Raw genomic sequence first — 12,095 nt, forward strand, 5'->3', positions numbered from 1 at the left:
TGTTGTAAGAACACACAAGAAATAATTCTTCTGCTCTACTCAGCACTGATAAGGCCTCAACTGGAGTACTGTGTCCAGTTCTGGGCCCCATACTTTGGGGTAGATGTGGGCAAAGAGAGGTGGGGGTGGGGGTGGGGGAATAAGAATAATCTTCAAGTACCTAAAAGGTTGTTATAAAGCAGAGGGTGATAACTTGTCTTCCTTATCCCTTGAGAACAGGAAAAAGAAGTAATGGGCTTAAATTGCAGCAAGAGAGAGTTAGACAGACATTAGGAAAAACGTCCTAACTGCCAGGGTAGTTAAGCACTGGAACAAATTACCTAGGGAGGTTATGGAATCTCTGTCTAAAGTGTTCTTAAAAACCTCCAGTGACAAACATCTGTAGGTAATGGTCTAAATAACACTTAGTTCTCCCCCAGTGCAGGGGACTGGACTAGATGACCTACTTTGGTTCCTTCCAGTCCTCCATTTCTATGAGTCTGTGACACAAGGCAACAGTTTCTTTCATTTAGTGTAAATATGAAATTTTTTTGGCTGAAAATGTTTGTGTGCTTTGATTTGATTCACTTTCGCAAAAATTCCCTTCCTCAACTATTCTGTTGAAAACCGTATGAGCCTTAACGTTCATTACTATAAGAATCTTGCATCCAGGTCTGACAGTCTTCTGCTCCAAACTCCTATTGGGGGATCTAGGCTATCACAGGTGGAATAGCCACCTTGTTCTGCTAGCTGACCTGTTGCTTTGCTGGGTTTATGCACCCCAGTAAGCAGCACAAATCCCAGAAAAGCCTAAAGGAGATCTACCATTAAAAACATATTTGCAGATAGAAGGACTTTAGCAATAATATTTTGTCCTAGGCAGCCATGGAAGAAGTCATCCAGAAAATCCAACACACGTTTTTTTTTGTACACAACACCAACAACTTTCTGCCATCTTGCACAAACTAATATGCATATTTATTTCTTCACCCTTCCCTAAGATAAGAAACAAAGCTACTGCATGTAACTTTGCTATCAGTGGCACCTGTAAATACTTAGTATTATGCTTTGCATCTTAAAATTTCTTTTAGAACAATTAGTAAGTTAGGCTCAGATTCTCAGTGGTATTTATGCTTCTAACTTCAATTGAAATCAATGGGAGTCAGGCCCAGATCCTCAGTGGTATTTAAGCAGCTTAGTTACAGCACCAGCAATACTTCTGTACCATTGCAGTGAATTGAAATATTACACACATGAAAATTATGTGAAAAGAAAATTACATAGATAGAGTACAGCAATGCAAAATTAGGAAATGCCAGAATTAAGGTTGTCTGTTCAACCTTAATTCAGCCCCCCCTTTTGTATATGCATTATGATACACTCTTTAATTACATGTTCACATACTATTTTTTCCACTGGACCAATATCTCATTCAGTCCATAGGATGACGTTTCCATATTCCTTGCATGGGGGAATCAGACCTGGTGATGGAACACCTCAGATACTTCCCTCCAGCATCTCTGTGTATGGGAGTTAGTCAGACTCAGCTTTGCAGCATTTCCTCAGTAATGTCTCCGCAGTACCCTCCTCTAGGCACCTATATGCCAGAGGGAATTCATGCCAGCACAGTAGTGCCCCAAACCACCCCCTTTCCATCCCATGGGTCAGGGAAGGAAGCAAATTTTTGTGCACTAATACTTCCCCATCACTCCTGTCAGTGAAGGAAAGAAATCTATGTTGTCTCAGCAACACCTCCGTGTCAATCTGCTCTCAGTGCCCCTGCTCAGGAGGGTATCCACTCTGACACAGTATTCCCTAGTATTTCCCCCACTGGTACCTCATATTACAGGCAAAGAGCGGTCTATAGGCAGTAATGCCTGCCTATTGCCCTCCCTATAGTGGCTCACTACAGAGAAGGAAGGTGGCTATGATACCATAATGCCCTCTTCTAGCATCGTACTTTCAGCAGCTGTGAGGAAGCCAACCATGATTCACTCTCTTGTCTGCTCTGGGAAGGTGTGATGTTGGGGCGACACCATCTTGAAAGTATCCCATCCTGGTGAATTCCCATGCAATGTTTCCTGCTGCAATTTTTACAGTGCAAATGATGTCTTCCCTTCTGCCTGTGAGCTGATTGCTTTGTTTTTTGCTTTGCTGATGTTTCCCTATTGTCGCCCATGGCTTGCAAGACAGACAGGGGGAGTTCACAAATCTTCATACATACATCATGCAAGAATATTAATGATCAGTGAGCTGATAGTTGTCCAACAATAAGGCACCTTTTAAATAAATATGACTACAATGTGTGTGGGTGCACTGACCTGGTCAGGCCAGCTGAGACTCACTGCTACATACCATAGCCCCTTGCCCTCTGACTTGGTATGCTCTTAGGATCACACCTCCCCCCTTACAAAGCTGCAGGCGAGTTAGTCATTGAGAGACCCATATGCAGTGGGTCAGAACCCTGAACAAAGCATATGCCACCACATTTTCTTTCCCTTTTATATGTACACTCCATATCTTATTCTTGGAGCATCACATACCAAATGTTAACTGGCAAGGCAAAATAAGGACTGGCAGAGTCCTGAGGAGTTTGTTCGGTGGTTAACTGAATGTAGGTGTCAGGAAGCTGAAACACAGTTTAACAACAGCAAACCTCTCTCTCACTGAGGTGGGGAAAACACAATGACCCAGTTCTGGAAGAAAACATCGCACATGGGTGAGAGATCATACTCAATGAAGATGTGTCAATCAATGGCCTTTTCATAAGAAACTTCTATCTTCTGCTCTAAGCAAGAAATTGTCAAATTTTTCCATAGTTTGGATTATATTTTAATAAATTGTCTTTTGGATGCCTCCAAATTGAATCACACACATCACTTCACCTGCCATTCACAATCCCACTTGCAATTGTGCAACATCCTTGTGGCAACTACGGCAACTATTCTATTATGTATAGGTTCTTATACACCTCTACCCCGATATAATGCGACCCGATATAACGGGTTCACATACAAAGCTCTGACACGCTGCTCTGAGCAGTGTGTTAAGGGTCACAGGCCGGGCTGGGGCTGAGGGGTTGGATAAGGGGCAGAGGGTCTCGGGGGCATTCAGGGGCTCCCCTCCCCAGGGTCTAGGAGGCAGGAGCTGTGGGGGCAGGGGCGGCTCTAGCGATTTCGCCGCCCCAGGCACGGCGGCACGCTGCGGGGGGCGCTCTGCTGGTCGCCGGTCCCGCGGCTCCGGTGGACCTCCCGCAGACGTGCCTGCGGAGGGTCCGCTGGTCCCGCGGCTCCACCGAAGCCGTGGGACCAGTGGACCCTCCGCAGGCACGCCTGCGGGAGGTCCACCAGAGCCGCCTGCCGCCCTCCCGGCGACCGGCAGAGCGCCCCCCCACGGCATGCCGCCCCAAGCACGCGCTTGGTGTGCTGGGGCCTGGAGCTGCCCCTGTGTGCGGGGGCAATTTTGGGGGCCTTGCAGTCCCAGAATGGCCCGAGGGATTAGCGGGCGGCCAGGAGCAGCCTGCTCCACTTCCCTCACTCCCAGCCCCAGCCATGTCGCACGGGGGATGGGGCTTAGGGGAAGGGATCCCCCCCGCACTCACTGGTGGAAGCAGAGCAGCCCGGCCCCAGCCTGCTCCACTCCACCAGCTCCCAGCTGCGGCGCGCCGCTTCCTGCTGCAGATGAGTGTCGGACCTTTCCCCAACACCCCCCGCCCAGCGACACAGCTGGGGCTGGGGCAGGGGCAAGGAAAGTGGAGTGGGGCTGCATCGGAGCAGTCAGGGGACAGGGAGCAGGGGAGTTGGGTAGGGGGTGAGGTCCTGGGGGTGATTAGGGACAGGGGTCTCTGGAGGGGGTGGTCAGGGAACAAGGAATGGGGGGGGCAAAGCAAGTTCAATATAACGCAGTCTCGCCTATAGCGTGGTGAGATTTTTTGTCTCCCGAGGACAGCGTTATATCGGGGTAGAGGTGTACTGCACTCATCATCAGAGTATCTGAGCACCTTCTAGTAGTGCATTAAGCAATATGACTAATATCTGTCACATCTGTTTTCTCATCTCCAGGGGGAGATTAGTGTACAGTGGAGTCTCTTGTTTTGATAGGATTTTTGTTTGGGGTGGGAGGGGTGTTAATTAACATACATGCAGCTCCTCCTCCTTGTTTCCAGCTACCTTTACAGGCATCAAGGCTCTTGTCTGCAATGCTCTTGTAGGGCAACAAGAACGAGAAGCCAGCATCGTGTGAACTGGGAACACTCCGTGGACCACTAGCACGTGCTTCACAGACCAGTTTGGAAGCTGTTGCCCTATGTGTCTTTTACAGAAATCACAGCCTTTTTTAATCCGTTAATCTCACCTCGGTCCATAATCATGTCATCTGTCATCCCAAATGTGACATGCAGAATGTTTCTGAACATGTTGCGATCTAAGCCAATGATGGCATGCCGATCACTGGGTTCAACCACCAGGGTGTGGAACAGCTTTATGAGACATTCCACTTCAATTTTATTGACTGTGAAATAAAAAAAAGTTATAACAGAGGTTATAATATTAAGTTCCATGCAAAACTAAGGCGAAGCTGCAATCTTAACATTGTAATAAATCTTTAACAAGTTAAAAAAACCAACGACAAAACATGAAGTAAATACCTCTCAGGGACAGAAGCCCCTTTCCTGAGGAGGCAAGAGCTGTTAGGCAATTTTTCCAAAAAGAGAGGTAACACTAGCTCAGATCTATGTAAAGGAGGATACTATCATTTCATTAATTTTCAGTGGGTTTTAGACTCTGTAATGCTGTCATGGTGAGAAGTGACAAGAAAGCTATTGTTTCAGTCTGCTATTATATTTAGAAATATCAGTAATAAAGCTGGAGAAATGCTATGTAAAGGCTTTTAAAATCAGGATTCATAATACGTTGGTACTTTTTTCTTTTAACTGTTCCATATTTGAAATTGGTCTCTTCAGCATCAGACTGAACCACCAGCTCATCCGCTCCAATGCCATTTCCATTCCTGTGAAAATGGACTTCATGTCACAACAAAACAATATACACTTGTTTTCAATATACCTTAAAAACTTGTGTCCACATATAGCTTAATATAGGCTTAAAGAGATAAGCATCTTCTAGCCCTCTCTCCTTTCTCTCAGCTACACATCCTTTTCTTAAATATTATAACAAATGTGTGACCGACAAGAGCTTCATGACTTTCATTGTACTGTTCACTATATTCATTGCACTGTGACAGCTAAAGTAGACCTCACATCTTCCTACTCAAGCTAAAGGAGATTCCCAATTAGCTTTTAGCAAGGCCTTTACAAACTAATTAGTTGTGACTCCATTTTGTAGTAGGCCATGTTACCCATTGGCCAGGTCTTTACAACATATAGAGACAGGTATGTTCCCCATCTTAATTTCAGAGCCCAAATTTTGAGAGGCCTATAACAGTGTAAGAATTTAATAGATAGGCAGAGTGAATATACAACATCCCATGTGGCAAATACATGAGGGTGAGTGGGATCCAGTGGGGCTGATTTTGTAAGGGGACCGACATGGGTTTTCTAAGGGAGCTGGAAGAGTTTTGAGGGCACTAGTTCCATGACAATGGTGTGAAAGTTACTAGGGGCCCCCCTTAATAGCTTACAAGCGGCCAGTAGGGGGAAGCAGAAGCCTCACGTACACAATATCCTCAACTTTTGAACTATCTTTTTGCTTCTGCTTTAAAGCAGGAGAAACTAGCTCCAAGCCGGCTTTCACTGACCAGATAACGGTTTCACGGGGTCTGGCAACTACCAATGAAGTGTTAACACGGCATGGTCTTTGTCTGAAAGTGTATAAAAAGTTTGTAAAACTTGTATGAGGCAGAGTCTTGTACCAAGGTGCCTGTCTCTCCTTTCTTCTGCAGAATAAAGCATTTTTTCCCTTATCCCTGTCAGGCTGTTATTGGCTCTCAGCTAGGCAGCCCCGATATTTCGGTAACAATGGGGCCCTGCAGGTGAATGCCTGGGGGTTGTTTCCATGGGGATGGGGGAGCTGCAGGGGAATGCCTGGGGGTTGTTTCCATGGGGATGGGGGAGCTGCAGGGGAATGCTGCCCTGGGGTGGGGTGGAGCGGGGCGGGGCCGGGCATTAGGGGCTGGATCCAGGGAGATGCGGGTGCAGAGGAGGGGCTGGGATGGTGAAGCGGGGGCTGGGGGAACGTGGCTCTTGCTTGGGGCGGGGCTGGGAACTGCTGGGGGAGCCCAGGGCCGTGCCCCGCACTCACAGTGCTTCGCGGTTCTGCACAGCGACTCCGCGAGATTCTGCAGCTTCTTCCTGTTCATGGCGCTCTCGAGCGGCGCGGCCCGCGCCCGGCAGCAGGGCTTCTCCTAGGAGCCGCACGCGGTCACCATGGAAACAGAAGACCGGGCACCAGCCAATCACAAAGCAAGAGCCCGTGACTCCCGCAAAGGGGCGGGGACTCATAAGGCGTCGTTGCTCGGTAACGCTAGCAGTGGCTTCCTCGTCGCTGCCCGAGTACGGGGGCGGGGCAGGTCCGTTTCTCCGCCGAACCGCGTTCACACACCTGTGCTGCTGTCAGCAGCCGGAACTCGCTCCGCAGCCCCGTGTGCACCGGGCCCCCTCTAGTGCCCCTCCCCCTCCCCCTCTGGGCCCCTCGCCTCCGCTACGGACTCAGCGGGGGCCCTGCTCGAGGCGCCTCACGGCCGCCTTCAGCTCTGACCCTCCCTCCGAGCCGCCGGGAAGCTCCCCTGCCACTCTGCCGAGGCGGCCCGGATGGATCCCGCTCCGCTGCTGCTGCGCCCCCTGGCCGCTCTCAGCTGCCTTAGTCCAGGCTGTCTGGCGCTGGAGGCTTGAGACCCGCCTCAAGTGCCACCTGCAGAGCCCCCGGCTGCTGCTGCTGCTGAATTAGAGGCTGTTCACCTGGGGAAGTAAAACTCTCTCACTCCCTCCGCTTTGGGACAGTGAGTGGCAAATCGCTGTGCTCTAGGGGTCAGAGCTATTGGCCTGATATTTTTGCACTTTGCCTTTCTTTCCAGTTTTCGCTTTTCCCACTCCTTAATGGTTACTTACTGGGCCGCAGAGAGTAAAGTTTGCTCTAGGCAGGGCCAACCCTAGGGGGGTGCGGGGCCTGGGACAAATCAACCTGTATGGGCCCCTCAACATTTTTTATACCGGTGAAATCTGGTGTGGGGAGGGGACACTAGTCTTGGAGCGGGGGCAAGGGATGATGGAGAATCACAGGGTGGCATCTGTTAGGGAGGCTCCCTGTGGTGGGGGGTCGCAGAAAAGGGAGGGGTCTGGGGCAAAAGGGCAATGGATGGGGTCAGTCTGACAGTGGCATGTTCTGTCAGCACTAGGATGCTGGTGGCCAGTGCAGCAGCAGGCAAGCAAGGAAAAGAAATACAACCCACACTTCCCGCCAACCCCCAGGGCTGGCCAGGCCCCCTGCTAACCCCCAAGGCCAGGCTGGGCCCCTGAACCAACTCCAGTCCCTAGGGCTGGCCTGGCCCCCCCAGGCACCCCACCCCCACATGACACATACTGAAGTGCAGGGCCCCCCAAAGCACAGGGCCCAGATGGTCATCCTGATTCGCCATACCCAAGGGATGGCTCTGGCTCTAGGCTTGCACAGTTCAGTGCCTCCAAGTCAATCAACGAAGCTTGGACTGCTTATCCTTGCAACACCTTGCAGTGAGCAAACTCTACTGCAGCTTTTATTTATAACCAGTGAATATGAGGCAGGAAGTGGAACTTGCACATATCACCTTATTGTTCAGAAAAGACCTAGCACAGCCCAAACAGGAGCTAAGACAGCTCAGTGGTTTTCAGAGGTCCAGTTCAGGTGCCAAAGCCCACCCTTTAGTCACTCAGCAACTGCAAATATTATATTGTATTAAAAGGCTCTAGTTTGCCAAGCTTTGACAAGCCTTTAAAACAATTTTCTTACCCTCTCATATGAAACAGTTTGGTATAGTATCTTTGTGATGTTAAATAGATATTCAGACAGTGTCACCCTTTCAAGCTGTGTAGAATCATAAAAGGATACATACTTCTCCTGATTCAAAGCTAAGCATCCAAATGTGAAACTGTTGGTTCTAAAGTTAGGTGTGACTATCTTTTTAAAGGTGCTGTATACTCATAACTCCCACTGAAGTTGATGCAGGTATTCAGCACCTGTGAAAGTCAGGCCATTTTTATTTTGGTGCCTACATGTAACTCCACCTACAGGACATATGGCCTGGCCATTTGGGGATGTTACAAATACAGTCAACTAGCTTACTTTAGAAGCACAACCTACTTTGTAATTGTCACATCATAAGGAATGTCCTCTAAAACAAAAATATATATAGATTTAAGTACATCATAGTAATCCTTAAATGTACATATGGTATACAACAGCATTCCTTAGCTGCTCTAATGCCAACCATCAGAGACAACATAAATTGGTTAGAAATACTGTTGCCAGAGCACTGCCTAAAAGGTTTTATGCTTCAACAGGTTGACTGCACTCAGCACCCACTAATTAAATGGGAGTTGAGAGCACTCAACCCCTCTTAGGACCAAGCTATAATAAAAACTTTGCAGTGGATGAGAAGGCAAAAAAACATGATGGCTTCTGTTCCAAATAAAAACAATACAAAAAAATCAGTGTTTACCACATGTAAAAGGATAACAGTCAAGGGAAAAAATTTGGTTCCAAGCTTAAGTGTATGGAGGCTAAACATTTACTAGCTACTTTATAGGCTAGTAGTTGACCATCTCTTAAAAAAAGGTGTACAAAGATAACTGTAAAAATGTAAAACATTTTAAATGCACACATTGCTAGTTCTGTACTTTCTTTCCATTGTATAAACAAGCTGCTAAAGTGGATGTTTTATACATTTTTCTTTAGTTTCCTGAATTAGTAGAAATTTCAGACTTTTCTATTAAGAAGTTTGACACTTATAATGCTCATGTATGCTGAAAAAGACTAATAATCCAGGGCCTTAACATTCTTACTAGGATACAAACACAAACTCACATAACCGATAAGCAAATAGTTCTGGCTACATTTGCCACCAACACCCACATTCTGGTATACTGAATTTACACAAGTTAAGAAAGCTACAATACTGTGACTAGACTATACACTTGCATCAGGGTTTGCAGTCAATGTGTAAAAATATAATAAATATACCTTAGTAGTTCCTGATGCTAATGTACATGCTTAATTTAATGCATGCATAGTCCCACTGAAGTAAATGGGACTATTTATGTGAGTAAAGTCACATACCTGCTAATGAGTTTGCAGGATCAAGGCATTCATTTTCAATTTTTCGTGTTTTGCCTACAGCAGTTTCATAAGATTCAAGTAAGATTTCCTACCAGTAGTAGCATTTATAATTTAGTTCATTATAAATTTTAATCCAAAATTGCAATAGGACAAATTTTCAAATTAGTTTTTCAAAGCATCAAACCTGATTTAAATTACCATACTTCATTCTGTCTTGAAGTCTTACATTTATTCTCAATAATGATGCAATTGTCTTAAAAACCAGCAATTTTACCAAGCTGCAGCATGGATGAGTGATCAAGAACCCTTTCAATAAGTTTTAATCTAGTAGTGATAGGAAGTCAGTTTTGTAAAATAAAATTTGGATGTTTCCAAGAACTTGCTTGAAGTAGAAGTAAATTTGACTGAAGATTAGCAAAAATATTAGTATCTCTTTCTTTCTGTATGATCTGCAAATTTATGATTGTTTAGGAAATGTACTAAAATTCTTAAGTAGCAGAAAACTATGTTTTGTACTTCAGTAATGTACTTAAGGTAGATAGTAACTATCATGCATACAAGAGGTTGAGAGGGGTTGGTTGGTTCTACAGCAGAACATTTTGGAATATCTTAAAGGCAACAGCAGACCAGGCAATGGAAACAGAGTGAGAGGACGCGAGAGTGCGCACTTGTATAAAGCGTAAGTCCAAGGGTTGGTTTAGTTTTTGTGTATGTTTTGTTAATTTATCATGTTTCTTTTCTGTTTTTGTTACTGAAGTAGTTGCAGGTGCAAGTAAAAGAGCTCAATCTGTTTGTGTCAATATTCCATGGTCTGGTGGTCCAAAAATACAAAGACAAACTTTTTAAAGAGTATCTTTACTGAGATTCTGGCAGTAGTTTTATATAACAAGACACATCCGCATAACAGGTCTGCCACTGAACTTGCTTAGAGTAAAATCAGCTTCAATATGAAGCTGTTAGATATCAAAACCCTGCTTTTTACATGCTAAATATTTTCAGCAAGTGTGCATTTTATCACAGCAAATGAACTTACTATAAGAATAAAGTAAATACATACATGAAACTCCACACCTGGAACATAATTCATTAAAAAAAAATCACTAGTTACAACTGAATACCTGTACGTTATTTAAAAATGGTACAAAACATACAAAATAATTCTAAATATCTCAATGACAATGCAAAGGAAAAAAGCTACCAGTGTTTGTCAAAAATGTTCAGTTAAACTCAAAATTACTTTAAATGATATAATGCATATTAATAGCACAGTATTCAGCATCATTTCAATAAAGTGGAGGTAAAGTCTTTAATTTTTGGATGTCAAGTTATGCTGCAGTGTGTCACTGCTCTTACTTAATGAAGAAGTACATGCTAGAGGCCCAGAATTGTTTATTCAGGAAAAACCTGCTGATACCAGTTCTGATCTCCCTAGGAAATATAGCTGTTGTACTGTTAAAAATAGTTAGATTTTGCAAGGATCAAAGGCACCCTAATTCAGCTAGCCAAAATGGTAACACTCCCAAAAGAAAAAAAGGGCAAAATTATCATAAATACTTCTACAAAAGTAACCTTTAAAATTGTTACTATTCTATTCCCATTTCACAAATGGCATTAGTAGTCAGCAAGTATCAATAGTCTTATGTTATATTCCTCTTCAAGATGAATTTTTTATTTTATTTTTGCAGATTTAAAAATTGGACTATATTACTAACTTGTTAAAACACTATTTTTAGTATCTAAAAGTTGCACTCTATTTCCTAATATTTTACATTTTAGCTGGACCACCCTCTCTCATGATCTCCTAACACTGGCTACTGTATTAAAAAAAAAATTGTACCCCAGGTATTAAGCAGCAGGCAACAACAATGGATTTTTTGGGCACATTAGCACCTGGCTGGCTATTGAAAGTCTAGTAATATTTCTAAAACACTGGAAAACTCATGCAGTGTGGTAAAGTTTGCGATAATTTTCACAGTTGAAGTTTCCTTTAGTCATTGCACTTTTGTTGAAGGGACAGGCTTGATTTTTAAGTGTTATTCTGAATCTGAACTTGAACCAGCTGTCTTCTTTTTCTTCTTTTTACTGTGTTTCTTGTGCTTCTTTCTCTTTTTTGTTTTATCCTTTAAAACAGTTAAATAGTGTAAGTTATTTCATAAGCCAAAACCCATCTATTAAAATTCAGCTAAGGAAGTGGTGTAAGAACTTTGAAAGGGTGTTTTGTTCAAAAGTATTTCAGATAAAAGATTACTACATAAATAAATAGTATAAAACAAACAAACAAAAGAATATTATGAATGTTTTTTTTTAAGTTAGTTCTATTTTGGTCTGGTAAGAGGTCTGAAATAGTCATTGTCTCTATTTTGTTTCCAAATCTTTTAATCACATGAACACTTTATGAATTTTTGAGAAATCAATAAGATAATGGGGGTTTGTGATGCAAATAGCATTCTGCATACTTGTGAAAGAGCAGGGTAGGAAGCCCTATTTAATCACATTTTAGTTAGATTTCCCCATTCCTGACACAGTAAAATAAACTGTCCTAGGTTCCAGTCTCCAGCACTTATGCCTCATTTAATTTGGGATAATGTAAGAGCTCAACTTTGAAAGCCCTTATACAGTCAAGGAAAGGCTGCAGGATCAGAACCTAACATTAATACTCTAAACTCAGAAACACATATGCTAATAGAATAACCCTCTTGTCCTTAGTCAGGCAGAATTTCAGTAGTTCTTCCTGAGTAAGGCATGCAGGTTTACATTGTACACTATAACAATGATACACAAGAGTTGTCACTATATATATATATGTATTCTACTATACACAAGATATATAGCTTCAGTGCAGTATACAAT

General features: G+C 43.9%; 2 protein-coding genes across 6 annotated transcripts in view; both read right to left on the minus strand.

The window, feature by feature from the left end:
• The window catches only part of EFCAB1 (EF-hand calcium binding domain 1), a 22,496-nt gene extending 15,891 nt beyond the window's left edge, over positions 1–6,605 (minus strand). Inside the window, exons 1-3 of one of the 3 annotated variants that reach the window (XR_005593871.1) lie at positions 6,237–6,605; positions 4,897–4,986; positions 4,333–4,488 (exon numbers count right to left, since the gene is read on the minus strand). Coding sequence is in view for 2 of the 3 variants with exons in the window: in XM_039523653.1 (XP_039379587.1) it covers positions 4,333–4,488; positions 6,237–6,294 (214 nt within the window). In the remaining variant the exon portion in view is untranslated. Of the gene's footprint in view, positions 1–4,332; positions 4,489–4,896; positions 4,987–5,847; positions 5,889–6,236 lie in introns of those variants that run through there. The other 2 variants (XM_039523653.1, XM_039523654.1) reach the window with 2 other exon arrangements.
• Positions 6,606–9,987: 3,382 nt separating this feature from the next.
• FAM133B (family with sequence similarity 133 member B) overlaps positions 9,988–12,095 on the minus strand; it is a 29,478-nt gene continuing 27,370 nt past the window's right edge. The window contains exon 12 of one of the 3 annotated variants that reach the window (XM_039522425.1): positions 9,988–11,365. Coding sequence is in view for 2 of the 3 variants with exons in the window: in XM_039522426.1 (XP_039378360.1) it covers positions 11,279–11,365 (87 nt within the window). In the remaining variant the exon portion in view is untranslated. The remainder of the gene's footprint in view (positions 11,366–12,095) is intronic. The other 2 variants (XM_039522426.1, XM_039522424.1) reach the window with 2 other exon arrangements.

The sequence above is a fragment of the Mauremys reevesii genome, linkage group 2, assembly GCF_016161935.1.
Source record: "Mauremys reevesii isolate NIE-2019 linkage group 2, ASM1616193v1, whole genome shotgun sequence".
Classification (NCBI taxonomy): domain Eukaryota; kingdom Metazoa; phylum Chordata; order Testudines; family Geoemydidae; genus Mauremys; species Mauremys reevesii.